Raw genomic sequence first — 13562 nt, 5'->3', positions numbered from 1 at the left:
TTTTTTTTGGTTTTTTTTTTTGCTTTCTGCATTTCTATTTAATCTCCTCTTCCAAGCTTACCAGACTTTTCTCTGAAGGATCACTGGGGAATGTAAGCAGTCTCCTGTATACGTTTTCACCAAACAAAAGAAACTTTTTATGGGCAACATGCTTTTAACTTTCCAGTTGAGGAAAGTGTAAAACTGTAGTTTGTTTAAAAAACCAAAATTAAGTGAGAAGCTGATTAACCCTCATGTCAGTTGATTAGGATAAAATCCAGATGTAGATCTGTTATCTCCTAAGATATGAAGATGTGTTATTCATTGCAGATATCTTTCATTAATTGTTTTAAAAGGTGCTGCATTTTATTAATTGAAATTCCTGATTTTTATTAATTGAAATTTCTGATATTTTTTCAGAAGTCATATTTCTAATTGTCATGTTGTTTGGCTTTCTGTGAAAAAAATTTACCTGGGAAAATGTATTAATCTTGTGTCCCTTTTTTGTATGCAATACAAAGAACAAAATCATTCCAATCATGTATCTTTTTTAGAAATCAGACATCTTTGGTATACAATTGTACACATGCAACTGCTTGGCAGGGGTTTGTTTCACTTTCGAAATGATATGTGCATAGAGCAACAGTAGTCCTCTAAATGTAGAAATTAATTTTGAGATCTGGATAAAGCTTCCCTAGAGACTCAGCCTAAAAGCAAAAATTTTGATTCATTCACTTTTCTTCCATATTTACTGGAGTTTACCTGCAGGTGAGAGTGTTTCATCTGCCTCAATGTCTGGGAATCAGTTTCATAGTCTCCACTAAGAAGTGGTAGCCAACAGCTCTGCTGTTTCACTGATGGAGGCCAGCACAAGGAGAGGAAGAAGACAATTTCCCTTGGGTCAGGAGTGGTGGGAATAGAGCAGAGGAGGGGGCAAAGAAAAGCTGTGAGTGCTTGTAATGGGCATTAAAGCTCTTATGCTGGAAGGCTTGGTAGATTTGGAGGTCTGGGCCAGTGGCCATTCAAACTCAAGTTTGTGTCAGGTAGGGACTCAGTTTTAAGTTTTCATATGATTTAAAATAGCGTAACCAGTGCCTTCTGGTACTGCTGTCAGATAAATGCCATTCTGTACTTGGAGATGTTTGTAATTTCAGAGAATACTGTTAATTTCATGAAAATCCTTACTATACTTGTGCTTGTTTGTTGGTCTGTGAATTTAGTACTTCAGTAAATATGGTGGTAGTAGTGCCTTGTGTAGCATGAATAGTCTTGGGATGAGAAGCAGACATGTGCTTTCAAATTAGAAATTCTGCATTCACTCAGGCCTTCTTGTCTAAAAAGAAAGATGTGTTTAGAACCATGCAATGTTTTATAGTCATGCAAAATATTAGATGTTTTTTGGCATGCTGGATACTAACCTATGTCATTACAAAAAGCCTTTGTCATAATTATTCAGGGTATAATCTAAAGTCCTATATTTTTTATCTGCTATTTTCTTTAGCCACAGATGATGTCTGTGCTTACATTAGTGAATAGTATGAAGTATTAAGAGGAGATGAGGAAAACACAGAATTTGGTAGTGAAGCCGCTACCAAATATCTCAATTTATCTGCCTTTTGGACTCTTTACTTCAAAATAAATGTAATTCTCTTAATCAAACTTTCCCACTCCCCATGATCCAAAGCTGTTTCAAAGGCATACCATTAGTTTGAATCCTGCTGTTTCCACCTATGTGGATGGAGTACATTCATGGTGAACCTAGAGTATGGCTACTGCTCTGATTTCCATGGAAGCTAATTTAGTTTGTCCACTACAAAGTTCACCCCAGACTGAACGAACCAATGGCTGTGAAGGGAGAATGGGGAACTGCATTTTAAAATTTCACTGCTGCTTTCAGTGGGCACATCGAAGTGAACGCAGCAAATCCTGGCAGGAATTCTTCAGCTTGAGGTTTGCTGTTATGACAGAGAGGATTATTTGGGGTGTTCAAAGTAACTGAGGGACCAGAGACTCAAACTCTTGGTTGTGTCACTAAGACTGAGAAAGAAGTTGGAGTTTGGTTTACCTGCAGGAGATATCCTCAGTTTTCCTCGGAGAAAACCTGGGCACGGAGGTAGTATTGCATTTTCCAAAGTGCTCTCACAGTCTTAGCAGTCTGTTTGCATGGATACAGCAGGAAGCATATAGCTTGCTTATTTCACGGTTGGTCTCAAACTGAAGATTTTTGAGACACACCCTTGCCCGGTGTCTGTCCTCTCTTAAAATGTTAATGCAACATGATATTGAGGAAAACTTGGGATTTTATCTACATGGAAGAAAATTTTAATAAACAGACATGGACTATGGCCAGGGAAAAATAATTTGCCCCAAGTGTTTTCTGTTTTATATAATGTGAAGGAGAAGATTAGTGTTAGAATCCATTATATAGTCCTAGAAAAACTGCAAGGAGTGTATTTGTGTTGTATTGGTTTTCCTGTGTGTTCTTGCCCATATGTCTTTGCACAGACCTACTGCTCTAGTTACACACACTGCCAGATGTCAAAGATTTTATCACCCCATGGTATCAACATGTAGTAAAAGTACATAAGGAATACACCCTGCTTTAGAGGTAACCTCCAGACACTTTATCCCCAGTCATTTTATGAAGCTACTTGCTAGTGCTCTGGTGAAACAGTGTTTAACATCCACTTCCAGTGACTGATGGAAAGGGAGGGTTGGGAAAAATCCATTAAAGCAATGGTAGTAGATAAATGATGAATGGGAATTAGTCTGAAAAGTAAAAAATAAGGTGAAGTGTATAGCAGCTTGAAATCAATGTTAATGGCATAGTGTTAGATACTGATTTTGCCTAAGCTATATTTCACTTTTCCTTGGGTTGAAACTTAATTTTCTTTTTAAGTATCCAGGGCTCTGTCCAAATCACAAGGGACTCTAGATCATCCAGACTGTAAAAGGGCAGGGACTCACATCTCAGCCTTAACTTGCCTCCTTTGTGGATTTAACATAATCCCAGAATTGTCTGGGATTTTAGTACGGCACTTTCTGTGAGTGATAGGATGCTTCCAAATCTGTATAAAGGAGGCAGTTCACACCTGCCATTCCCGTAAGTGCTTAATTTCACATGACTAGATGAGTAGTCGTCTTTGTCACCTGTCAAAATGAGTCTGTCTCAAACCATACTATATGCCATCTGTGGGCTGTATCTCCGTTATTAATTCAGGACATTTGAGTGATACACCAGCCATTGAGATGGAGTCTGCATGGCAGCAGAGCCTTTAAATGCAGAAGGTGTGCCAAGTGTACCACAAGTTGCAGTAGTATTTCTTTGCTCTTTTGCTTTGATTTTTTGTGTCAGCTCGGTGTTTGTGTTTCTTAACCTCATTGAAGCTGATACCTTACAGATGGCTCCCTCAAACGTGCCTTGACACAGCACATAGGAAATTGTTACAGTATTACAGTAAAATTACTAATTCACTTTTCTTTTTTCTCTGTTGTCCTTTTTTTCCTCTGAGTGCACCAGGCGTTATTGAGCGTTGTGCATAAGCTCAAGTTTTGAATAACCTCGAGTGTAAGCTGATTTGAAATGCATTTAAAAAGGGAATAATATGCACACATTCCTCAATGGCAAATAAAAGGGCAGCATAATTTCAAGAATTAAAAGGACTTTAGGGCATGTATTTGCTTTGTTTCTAGTATTATTTTTTGTCATTTTCATAGACTGCTGCTTTTGAAAGTGCCAATTAAAATCTGTTGATTTGACCAGAAAAAATGAAAACTGCAGCATACATTTAAATAAATGAATACTTAAGCCCCTGTCTTCTTATTACTGTGAGTTTTGCAGTGTTTTGTACTCGGTGGACCATGCAACTTTTTCTTGCTGTAATTACAAAGTTGTCTCTATGCAAACTGTGTCTGTTTTGCTGGCAGTATAATTGAAAGGAACCTCAGATACTAAAGGGAGGTGGATGGGGCAATTGCCTCTGTCCTCCTGAAAAAAATAAAAGGTGAGGTATGAAGGGATGTTTACTGTTTCCTTTGGTTTTATGTTAAATGCTTGTTTGTCCTATGGAAGCTGTATGTGCATCTTTGCTAACTCTCTATATTCCTGCTTTTTATTTTTTTGTACTAAAATGGTCTGTCTCTCCTCTACTTCCTCTCAAAGCATTCTTTGTCTTTGGGGTTTTCAAATATAGCACATTTCCTTTAAATTACTTCTTAAGACATAGTGTCATGGGAACATGAGCTCACCCCAGAGTCAATGTACTTTTTTATATTATGGAGTTGGGAAATGGATGAATCTCTGCTGTGCTTTGGGATACATTTTGTCATGCCATTTTCTCTAATCTAGAATTCTAACATCGCATACACAGCAGATCCTAACGTCTGTAAATGCTTGGTGACATGTTCGTTTCCAGCTGGTAGAATATGATTTGGCTTAATAAATGTCAAAATAAGAACCCATTTTACTCTTCCTGAAGGTTTTATGCTGTATTTGTGAATATTGGGTTCTCTCAAAAACCTTAGCAAATTGTGAACTTTGGACAATAAATGTTTCCTTCCAGACAACATGGAAGGGAATATTTGTGTTGTTGAGAATGGAGCTCATGTTCTTTATAACACTAGTAGAAAAAATGCTTTGAGATACATAAAAAACTGGCTTTATTTATGCAAAATTCAGTTTTCTTTCACAACAGAATCTTTTATGCATGCATCTAGTGCTTTTCTATATTTAATAATCTGTGAATAAAACCTGGTATTGCAAAAAGGGGTTAACATTAAGTAGCACACTGCTTGACCAGTTAAATCTGTTCATATTAGTTGTACCTTAATTATGATTTGCTCGTATGAATGTTGTTCTTGCTCGTTAGACTGACTGAGAATGAAGAGTATTTAAATGCAGACAGATCCACACTCAATCTTGTGCTGAGTGTCAGGCTGTCAATTACTTACAATACTGTCTCATCCCAGCAGTCCTTTGGAGCTGGAGCTTCTGGTGAATTACTAGCAGAAAATAAAAATCACCAGTAATTGAGCAATATGTTAAAAGAATGGGAAATGCATATATGGGATAGTGCATTTGTGCTAAATAAAAATAGGATTTTTATCAGTTGCCATGCACTTCAAGGCATTGAGGTAGAAGATATTGTCAAACTTAGAGCTTGCATAAAAACTCTGCCATCTTTTAATATTTCTGCATTCATTGTTAAACAAATAGCATCTCACTTTCCTAGTTATTTATATTATAATAAGTAAAATTCTACCAACTACTCTCCATGCTGTTTCAAAAGCTTCTAGTTAGTTTAGATGCATAAACCCTTTTGTTTTCTTTGATAGATGAGCTGTCACATTCCCTGTGCTTTGCAGCATCATCTACATAATCTTCAGTAAGACTGCTTGCTTTGTTAGGCATTGGCATTTGTTAAAAAAAAAGGTTGATTTTCTTGAGGTGAAGATTTTCTTTAAAAATGAGAAAAATAAAATACATTGTGTTCTAGAAACTTCAATAAAACTGCACAGTAATATTTGCTTTGTGTTGTTGTATCACTGTTAATCATGGAAAAGATGTAAAATCTCTTCTCATTCTTGGATTCAATTGGTTTAGCTCTGTTAAATTGCAGGGGTTACTGAAAAATGTGAATTCTATGATATAAATCTCATCGTTATGGTTTGCAATATTTTTATTCTGTTTTACTATGAAATTTAGGTCAGCTCACAAAAGGAAGTGATAGTATTTGCCTAAAGGTTTAAGTTTTGATTAAAACCTTCCAGTGTTTTCCTTCCACTGGAACCTGCTAAAGCAGTTGCTATTTTAGATCTTGTACCTGCTTGTTTGAAATGAAGGGAAACAATAGAGAGGCTCCCTAGCACTGCCCCATCTTGGTACAGATAAACTCTGGAGGGGTGTGCAATTCATTCTATGTCTTCCTTCTGAGCAGAAACCATCAATTCTTTTCTATCCTATGGGATTCTCATTTTTGAGCTGGAGAACAAATTCATGGTATGGATGAAATGAGCAATTCATTTCACTCATTCAGCTTTCTGAAGACAAAAAGTGTGACAATCCTACTTGCCTATTGTGTGTGCCTCTCTATACTTTAATTAGTTTTCAAGGTTTTATTAGCATAAAGTATGATTGAGACAGAGAGTTATTTAAAATAGCAGTGTGCTGTTGCAATAAATCACCTTTTTAGGGGCCTTCCCAATAGGTGTTTCTAATACATATTGAAAAAAGGAGTATTAATTTACCTCTGGAAAAAAAGATTTCATTTGAGGAGTGCTTAATGATGAGAAATTAGGGAGGACCATAGAGAAATTTTTTTAAAAAAAGGTGTCTTTTCTTGCATGTCAGAATTAATAATTTCACAAGTAATTAGTATTAGCTCTTTGGTTGGCTGGTTTGAAGTCATGAAACCATCGCTTTAACCATTAATGAAATGTACATTTCACCTTAAAATGAATCAATTTTTGGAACTGGACAAACAGCACTCTGAAGCTCCACAAAGGCTCTTTAAGATTGTAACGATGGCTGCAGCAGCAACAATAACAGTTCTTATCTTTGAAAGCACTGAACCATTTTCCTGCATGGCGCACAGAAATTAGTGTGGTATCATGCTGAAAGTGTCACTGAATCAGCTCTGTTTTGGTGAGGTGGAGACTCAGATGTGCTTGGGCTCAAGGCTCATCACAGGCTGAGTAATAAGCAATCCACCCAATGGAGATGGATAACATTTTACCCAATGTAAAGTCAGTCTGCTTTAATATTGGAAGCAAATTGTGATAGGGAAGCCAGCTTGTTCATTGTGAAGAATTTCAGGAACCAAGGTTTAAGATGTCTGTACTGGGAGTTACTGGTTTTGTCAAAAAATATGAATAAATGGTACTGTGCAAGAAATTTCTTTTTATTCTTGGTTATAACATGTATAATCTTAGAAAGAACCATATCTACCTGTTAATGGAATAGGAGAATTCTCGATATTTTTGTGTTTAGAAAAATAGGTACCTAGGTTTACAAAATTAGGTACCTAGCGTATTTGGTCGTGTGTGTTTCCTTTGTGCACTGACTCATGGGAAGAGATGTGAAAAATTTCAGCTGAAGCTTTGGACTGTGAATGCAGTTACTGTATTGTGATACTATCTGAACATCACTTCTTGTGCAGGAACTCGAGTTAGCTTGTGCTCTTGTTTAATAAAGGAAGATGTGGCAAGCCCTTCAGTGCATATTAGGTGATTTTGGTATGGCATGGTTTGCCTTCTTTTTTTTTAAGAGATTAGGCTTAACACATATTAAGCTGTGAGGAAGGAAAAAGTAAAAAGTTGCTTAGCTAGCCATGGTTTGTCTGTTTTCTGAGGCTGGAAGCAGTAGAGAGGTCCCACACCTAGGAGAACAGCTGGGAGCAGCTAGGCTGAGCATATGACTCTCACGCCTAGTTTTCCTATCAGCAAATCACAGCTTGCAGTCTGGTTTATATCCACTTCCAAGGGTGGCCTGAGCTAATACCAGTTTTCTGTTTGGTAATATAGAAGGCATTTTTCCCATATGGCAAAACAGATTTTTGCCCTCCATCTGGCAACCCAAAGATTTGATTTTAAGCTTCAAATTACATTGGTTAGAATTGCATGGGCTTTTAGCTGCTCCAGTGTGACCTGCCTTTATCCTAATGACAGGATAAAGACCTGAGCATGTCATGTCATGTTACATGGGGTAGGGGTTGCCTCTAAGCTTGCCCATCGTGTGGCTTCAGCATATCTCCCCTGGTGAGGGAGAGGCACAGATGAGGGAGAGGCACTGCCTTCCAACCAGTGTCCTCAGGGACATCCCACATGCTCTTAGCTTTTTAAAGCCCCATTGCTCACAGGGGGTGGGAAGCGGGGGAGAGTTCTCTGTTCATTCGTTTTAACAAAGCTGCTATGGGTTTTCTAGACTGGATCATAACTGTGTCATCATTCCCATGCCTGCATCACAAGATCACATCTGTTCCTGAGCTGCACTGCAGCAGAGGAATTTATAAAATGGGCCACAGCCACTTGATTTTCATCCAGACTGTGCTGGTGGTAGCACCGCTCAGCTTCTGAAAGACAACAGTCAGCAGACACCCCTCGTGACATATCCCAAAGTAATATCTGCCACAAAGGGATGAAGTTTTGAGGGAGTGCCATTTTGTCATGTTTCCATATGGACGAGGATTTCTTTGGGCTTCACTGCTGGCAGAGGACAAAATCCTTTTGCTAGCAAGCAAGCTGTTCATATTATCATGACTCAAACACAAGACAGAATTCAAATACTTGGATTTTTGCCTGCTTTAGGTAAGGGGAAAGAATTGCTGTCTGAACAGCTTGCTGGTACTGACATAAAGATGCACAGATATTGATGTTTATTGTCTCTGCAATTTTCTATGGTTACACATGGTGTCATTGCAAACAGTAGGTGTGATTTTCTGGTTAGGTGGTTAAATTTGTGTATTGTAATTGCTAGGATAAAGTACACTGACTAGATAGAAATCTTTCTAGTAGTGTGCTTTGTGTTCTAATGTACTCCAGCTGCTAAGGACTGGAAAAAAATATTTCATATGTGATCAGTATCCTAAAGGATGCTTCACATTGTCTTCACATTATTTTCCAAATGTAGATGACGCCTATTTTTGTAGAGTCAGGTTAAAACAAATTGTGCTACTTTTTGACCTTTTAGTTCCCACATGATATTTCATTTTTGTGTAGCGCATCCCTTCATTCATAGACACATTATCAGATTCCAGGGAATAGCAAGAAAAGGCAATCAGCCGTTCCAGTCATGATGAAAGACAGAAAGTTTCTTTCACAGTGATATAGTTTCAAAATGTTGTTCATTTATTGTTTCCAGATGGAAATAAAATTCTTGATTGTTTTTTTTTCTAACTGAAATATGTAATTATACCTAGTAATGCAGAGCACTTCAGAAAAAAATAAATGTATATAATTATAAAAAACCAACAGGAAATAGATGTTAAGCTTAGGATGTTGAGACATGGTGAAGTAAAAATATGCATTAGCCCATGATGTCCTTCAAATACTCTTTAGGATATTAACTAATAGTTTTATTCAGTGATATCTATGTGCAATCCGATATTCTATGTGCAATCTGTAGTATGGGAAAATCTGTCAGCATTGACTAAGTATGACTGTTAAGTGCAGAGTAGTTGTAATTTGATCAAACCTATGTGGCAAAGAACGTCAGTGTTATTTTAGTGGTAGGGAGGATGAAAGATAAGACTGGAACAGTCTTGCCTTAAAGCTACAGGTCAGAATGTGATATTTCTATCTGAACAGTGCAAACTTTGTAAGATTGATTTATCCAGATTTCTGATGCAATCGTGCAAAGCTTTTGTTTAAGTCATTATTCTGTTTCCTTCTGAATGGCTCACTCAGAGTTTCTGGTTATGAAAGGTAAATTTGAGACCACCAGCAGTACTTAGAAGTGAATGACAATGAAACATTGGGTCATCAGGTGTTTCTGTCTTGTGTTTGGTTTGTGTTAATAATTTGTGTTGTGCTAAATTCACAAAGTTAATCGTTACAATCCTCAAGTACCTGGTGGGAAATCAGTTTATCAGTAGGATCTTTGATTCAAAGCACATGCAGTGCATTTTGTGTAGCTTTAGATACAGAAAGCAAGTAAAGAAAGGAGTTCACAGTATAAAGAGCTGTTTGCAACCTCCTCATCTCTAGAAGGAGCTTTGACTGTCCATAAGACCCCTGAAACCCTTGACCACAGCAGCTAGGCTGTGTTAGTGTTCCCAGACAGACCATGTGTGTGTTGCATGTGAATCTCTGATACACAAGGCAAGCAAGTTACTTTCTAAAGAATGCCACTTCTTTTGATATGGAGTATCTTTCTGAACCAAAATGATGCAGTGAAATAGTCAATAATGTTTTTGGGCTTACAGTTGTAGCTTTTACTGTATGCAGGGATCTGTAGGGATAGTTGAAAAGTTCAGTTAATTAATGCCACGCATTTTGCATCCCATTGGTACAGAACCATGGGTAATTACTTTAAATGACAACAGTTGTATTCTTAATCTTGAAAGTTATCGACAACAGTGATCGCACAAAACATGTGTTTTCTTTCTTTACATGCGGGATAACTGGAAGAAGGAATTCTGATCAGTCTTGTTAAACACTGGCTGGTGGACACCATTGGTTCGGTTCCTCTTACAGGAAGTGTGGTCAAAAGCTCCCTCTTGGCCACATCCCCCTGAAAGAGATTAACTGTGAGACCAGCTTCTGCATGTTACTGTCAGACCAGCAGCTAGTGGCTTTGGGGTTGGTTGGGTGCTTTGGTTTTTTTTGAATCCTCTGAGCAGGAAAACCCTATTGAGATTTTAGAATTTGATTTTCATTCTTCACATTTCACCATAACATTTTCATTGTTTAAGGTGAATATGAGAAATAAAACCAACATTTGCTATTTCTACATTTGTGACTTTAAAAATCAAAACTTTGTGGTAAAAAAAGATAGGTTTTTAAATAATAAGATATTATAAACAATAAGATATTTTTAAAATTTAATATTTCTATCACAAACAGACACAGTGAATCTGTTTGGGTTTTTGTTCTATCAGATGATTCTCAGCCTTACAAAAGCTGGAATAAAATAACACTTAAATGATTTCTTACTCTCAAAAAGAATTCACAAACTGATCTCATATGTAAGAGTCTGTTATTCAGAAGATGCAAAATTTGAGAGGAATGGCAAAGAATATTTTTTCCTATGTCATAGGGTGAGTTGTTTTTAAGAACTTGGCAGATTTAGAAGCACGTTATGAAACATGACTTTCGTTCATTCCTTATATCATAAATCTGTTTTTGAAAACTGAATCAGGTACTTGGAACCAAGAGATAAGCAGAATAATAGGCTTGTAGTCCGTAGCTTAATTTTCAGCTCATATTTTTCGTATTTTAGAAACATATTTGATTACTGATAAACAGAAAAGTCACAGACGACTACAAGGATGCTTCATATAAATTACATTCACAAGATTTTCTAAAGCTTAAAAAAGGAAGGTTTCCCACTTTTAGGTACTTGTTCTGTACAATTTCATTTTTGAAAATATGTTCTAGCTGAACATCTACAATTATTAAGGACACAGATAAGTATAGTTCCATTTAAATTGGACACAAAATCTGTGTGGATGCATGGTGGCCTTTTCTTCACTCTTTTTTCATGAGGCCAGCTACCTCCAGCTTCCACTGAGAGCCAGGTTCACTGCACGCAGCCTTTCTGTGTATCAAATTGTGTGCAATTCTATGTATTAAATTGAGTTTACATGCCTGAGATGGAGTAGCTGTTGCCTTGAATAATGTAACCACTTCTCTGAGACATTTATGTAATAGGATCTTGGACAGAAACTTTCAAAACTGGTTCCAGAAGTGATTTGATAGAGTTTTGGGTTTTGTACACATCTGTTTGTCAGATAAAAAGTGAGTATCGAGAGAGCATTTTTTTCTTCTTGTTCCAAAAATCAGTGCTTTAAAAACTGAGCTCCTGCAAATGAAAAGGCATAAGGATGTCTGCCTTCTCTTTGAATAATCTAGGGCAGCCTTTTAGAAATGCAGAGAGAAAATCTAGATGCATGACTAATATTGCTGATTAATGGCCCGGAAGAATTTGTAAATAGCTGCAGCTTAAAAAGTAAATATGGTAACAGTTATGTGTTGTCAGCCAGAGTATCTGTGACATCAGAGAAAACAGGAGGAGTGGCGTGAGTGAGCCTGACTGGAGCACACAGAATGCACTGGCAGAAGAGCAGTGCTCAGTCCCAGGCCATTTCCTGTATGCCCACAGCTCAGGGAGAAAGGGAAAATCAAAAACCATATGTGAAGATGTGCTTGTTCATAGAATATGGTTCTTTGTCCAAGTTCACTTATTTGTTGCAGGACAAAAATTAACAAGCAGTATGGTACCATATTGCATGCAATCTCAGTGCTGGTTGGTTTCAAATTTAAGAAATACTTAAACTTTGTTGCCTGACTGTATGTCCTTAATTGGTTAAATAATAAAAATGAGAGAAACCGGACCATCATATTCTATTCTCTGTCTCATATTCCTTCTCCTTGCCAAGCCTCTGTTGGGAGGTTGGTTTCGCTTTCATTAGGAGGTTTGGTTTTGCTCTTACCTTGTTTCGCTCTTACCTTGACTTTTTCTTCCCCTGACCTTCTGCATTTGTACAATCGGTACATTTGTATCACATCCTGTTTTAAGCTGCCCCCTGATTAATTCTACTCAAATTATAGCCAAGCACTTTTAATTTCAGTCCTTTTCTCTGAAGTAACACAGGCAACATTTCAGACCAGTATTGGAGCGTGTTTGCAAGTGATGAGGTGTACCTTAATTAGCAACTGGCCAACTTTAGGGATGCTCCAATTACAGACATTCTCATTTTGGTATCTGAGAAGTTACTTCATTCCAACAAGAAAGCAACTAACCCTTGTCATCTTCTGAAAACAGCCACTGTCTGAAATCACTGATTTTCATAATACTTTACCTCTAAAATTTTCTTTTAATTGTGTAATCAATACAACATAGGGAATGTGATCCCTATCTCAAAGGAGATTTGATTTCATCACTTTCTTCTTATTTTCTCCTAAAAAAAATTGCTTTCAGATATTTACACCTGTCCCTACTGTTTCAAACTGGGCTGGGGCAATTTAGTATTGTTTGGGTTTTAGAAGTATTACTGCTGATACTTACCCCATATATTAATCTGAGTTTTCTGTATTATTTTCATAATGCTTTAAAACTTCTTTTTCTTTTAATAACTCTCAGGAAATGGCCAAGATTCTCAATCATCCAAGAGTGTATGCTTTTCTGCACATACCAGTCCAGTCAGCCTCTGACAGTGTGCTCATGGACATGAAAAGAGAATACTGTGTGGCAGACTTCAAACAAGTAGTGGATTTCCTTAAAGAAAAGTAAGTCTACTAATAATTGAGAAAATGACAGTGTTGGGTTTGTTGCAATGTCAAGAACATGTGGCTGAAAACACAATTATTTGCAACTTCATAATTAAGGTATGAAAAAAATGAGGTCCTTTAAGCTTTCAAAGTCTTTGAGTTTTCTGTAAGCCCCTTGATGTGGTTGGGCTCAAGCTTTTATAAGCATCTTAAATCTCTGCATGACATGCTTTTAATTTGTCAATATATTCCCAAACTTTTTTGAAAAAATGCATTCTTAAGTGATTTTTTTATACATAAACTACTATATATAGATTGCTTGAAGTTGGAGTTACTGAAGTTGTCTTTAATGCGGCTTTAGAGCATTGCACACTTTGTGTACAGGAGATGATCCGGCTCCAGCAATTGTAAATGGCTTGGTTTTGTGTTTGTTTGTTCTAATAAGTATTTTATGTCATATATCTTATGTAAATTTGCATCAATATAGTAACACTCTAATCTTGTTTAGGGGACTGATGAGATCTAGATTAATTTCAAAATTATTTCCCTCAATAACACAGCTAATTGTGAGAAATGAAAGAATGTATCATTAATGTATTTGCTTATGCTGACACCAAGATGAAAGTTGTATCTACCTGCAAAGCATTTGTAACTAT

At 36.9% G+C, this 13562-nt stretch overlaps 1 protein-coding gene across 1 annotated transcript in view; it reads left to right on the top strand.

The window, feature by feature from the left end:
- Window positions 1–13562, top strand: part of CDKAL1 (CDK5 regulatory subunit associated protein 1 like 1) — a 387536-nt gene that overhangs the window by 245095 nt on the left and 128879 nt on the right. Inside the window, exon 11 of the mRNA XM_066558021.1 lies at window positions 12779–12924. Within this exon, the coding sequence (XP_066414118.1) occupies window positions 12779–12924 (146 nt within the window). The remainder of the gene's footprint in view (window positions 1–12778; window positions 12925–13562) is intronic.

This window comes from Molothrus aeneus, chromosome 1 (genome assembly GCF_037042795.1).
Source record: "Molothrus aeneus isolate 106 chromosome 1, BPBGC_Maene_1.0, whole genome shotgun sequence".
In the NCBI taxonomy this organism is placed as follows: Eukaryota; Metazoa; Chordata; class Aves; order Passeriformes; family Icteridae; genus Molothrus; species Molothrus aeneus.
This window is presented reverse-complemented; position numbering and strand designations above follow the sequence as displayed.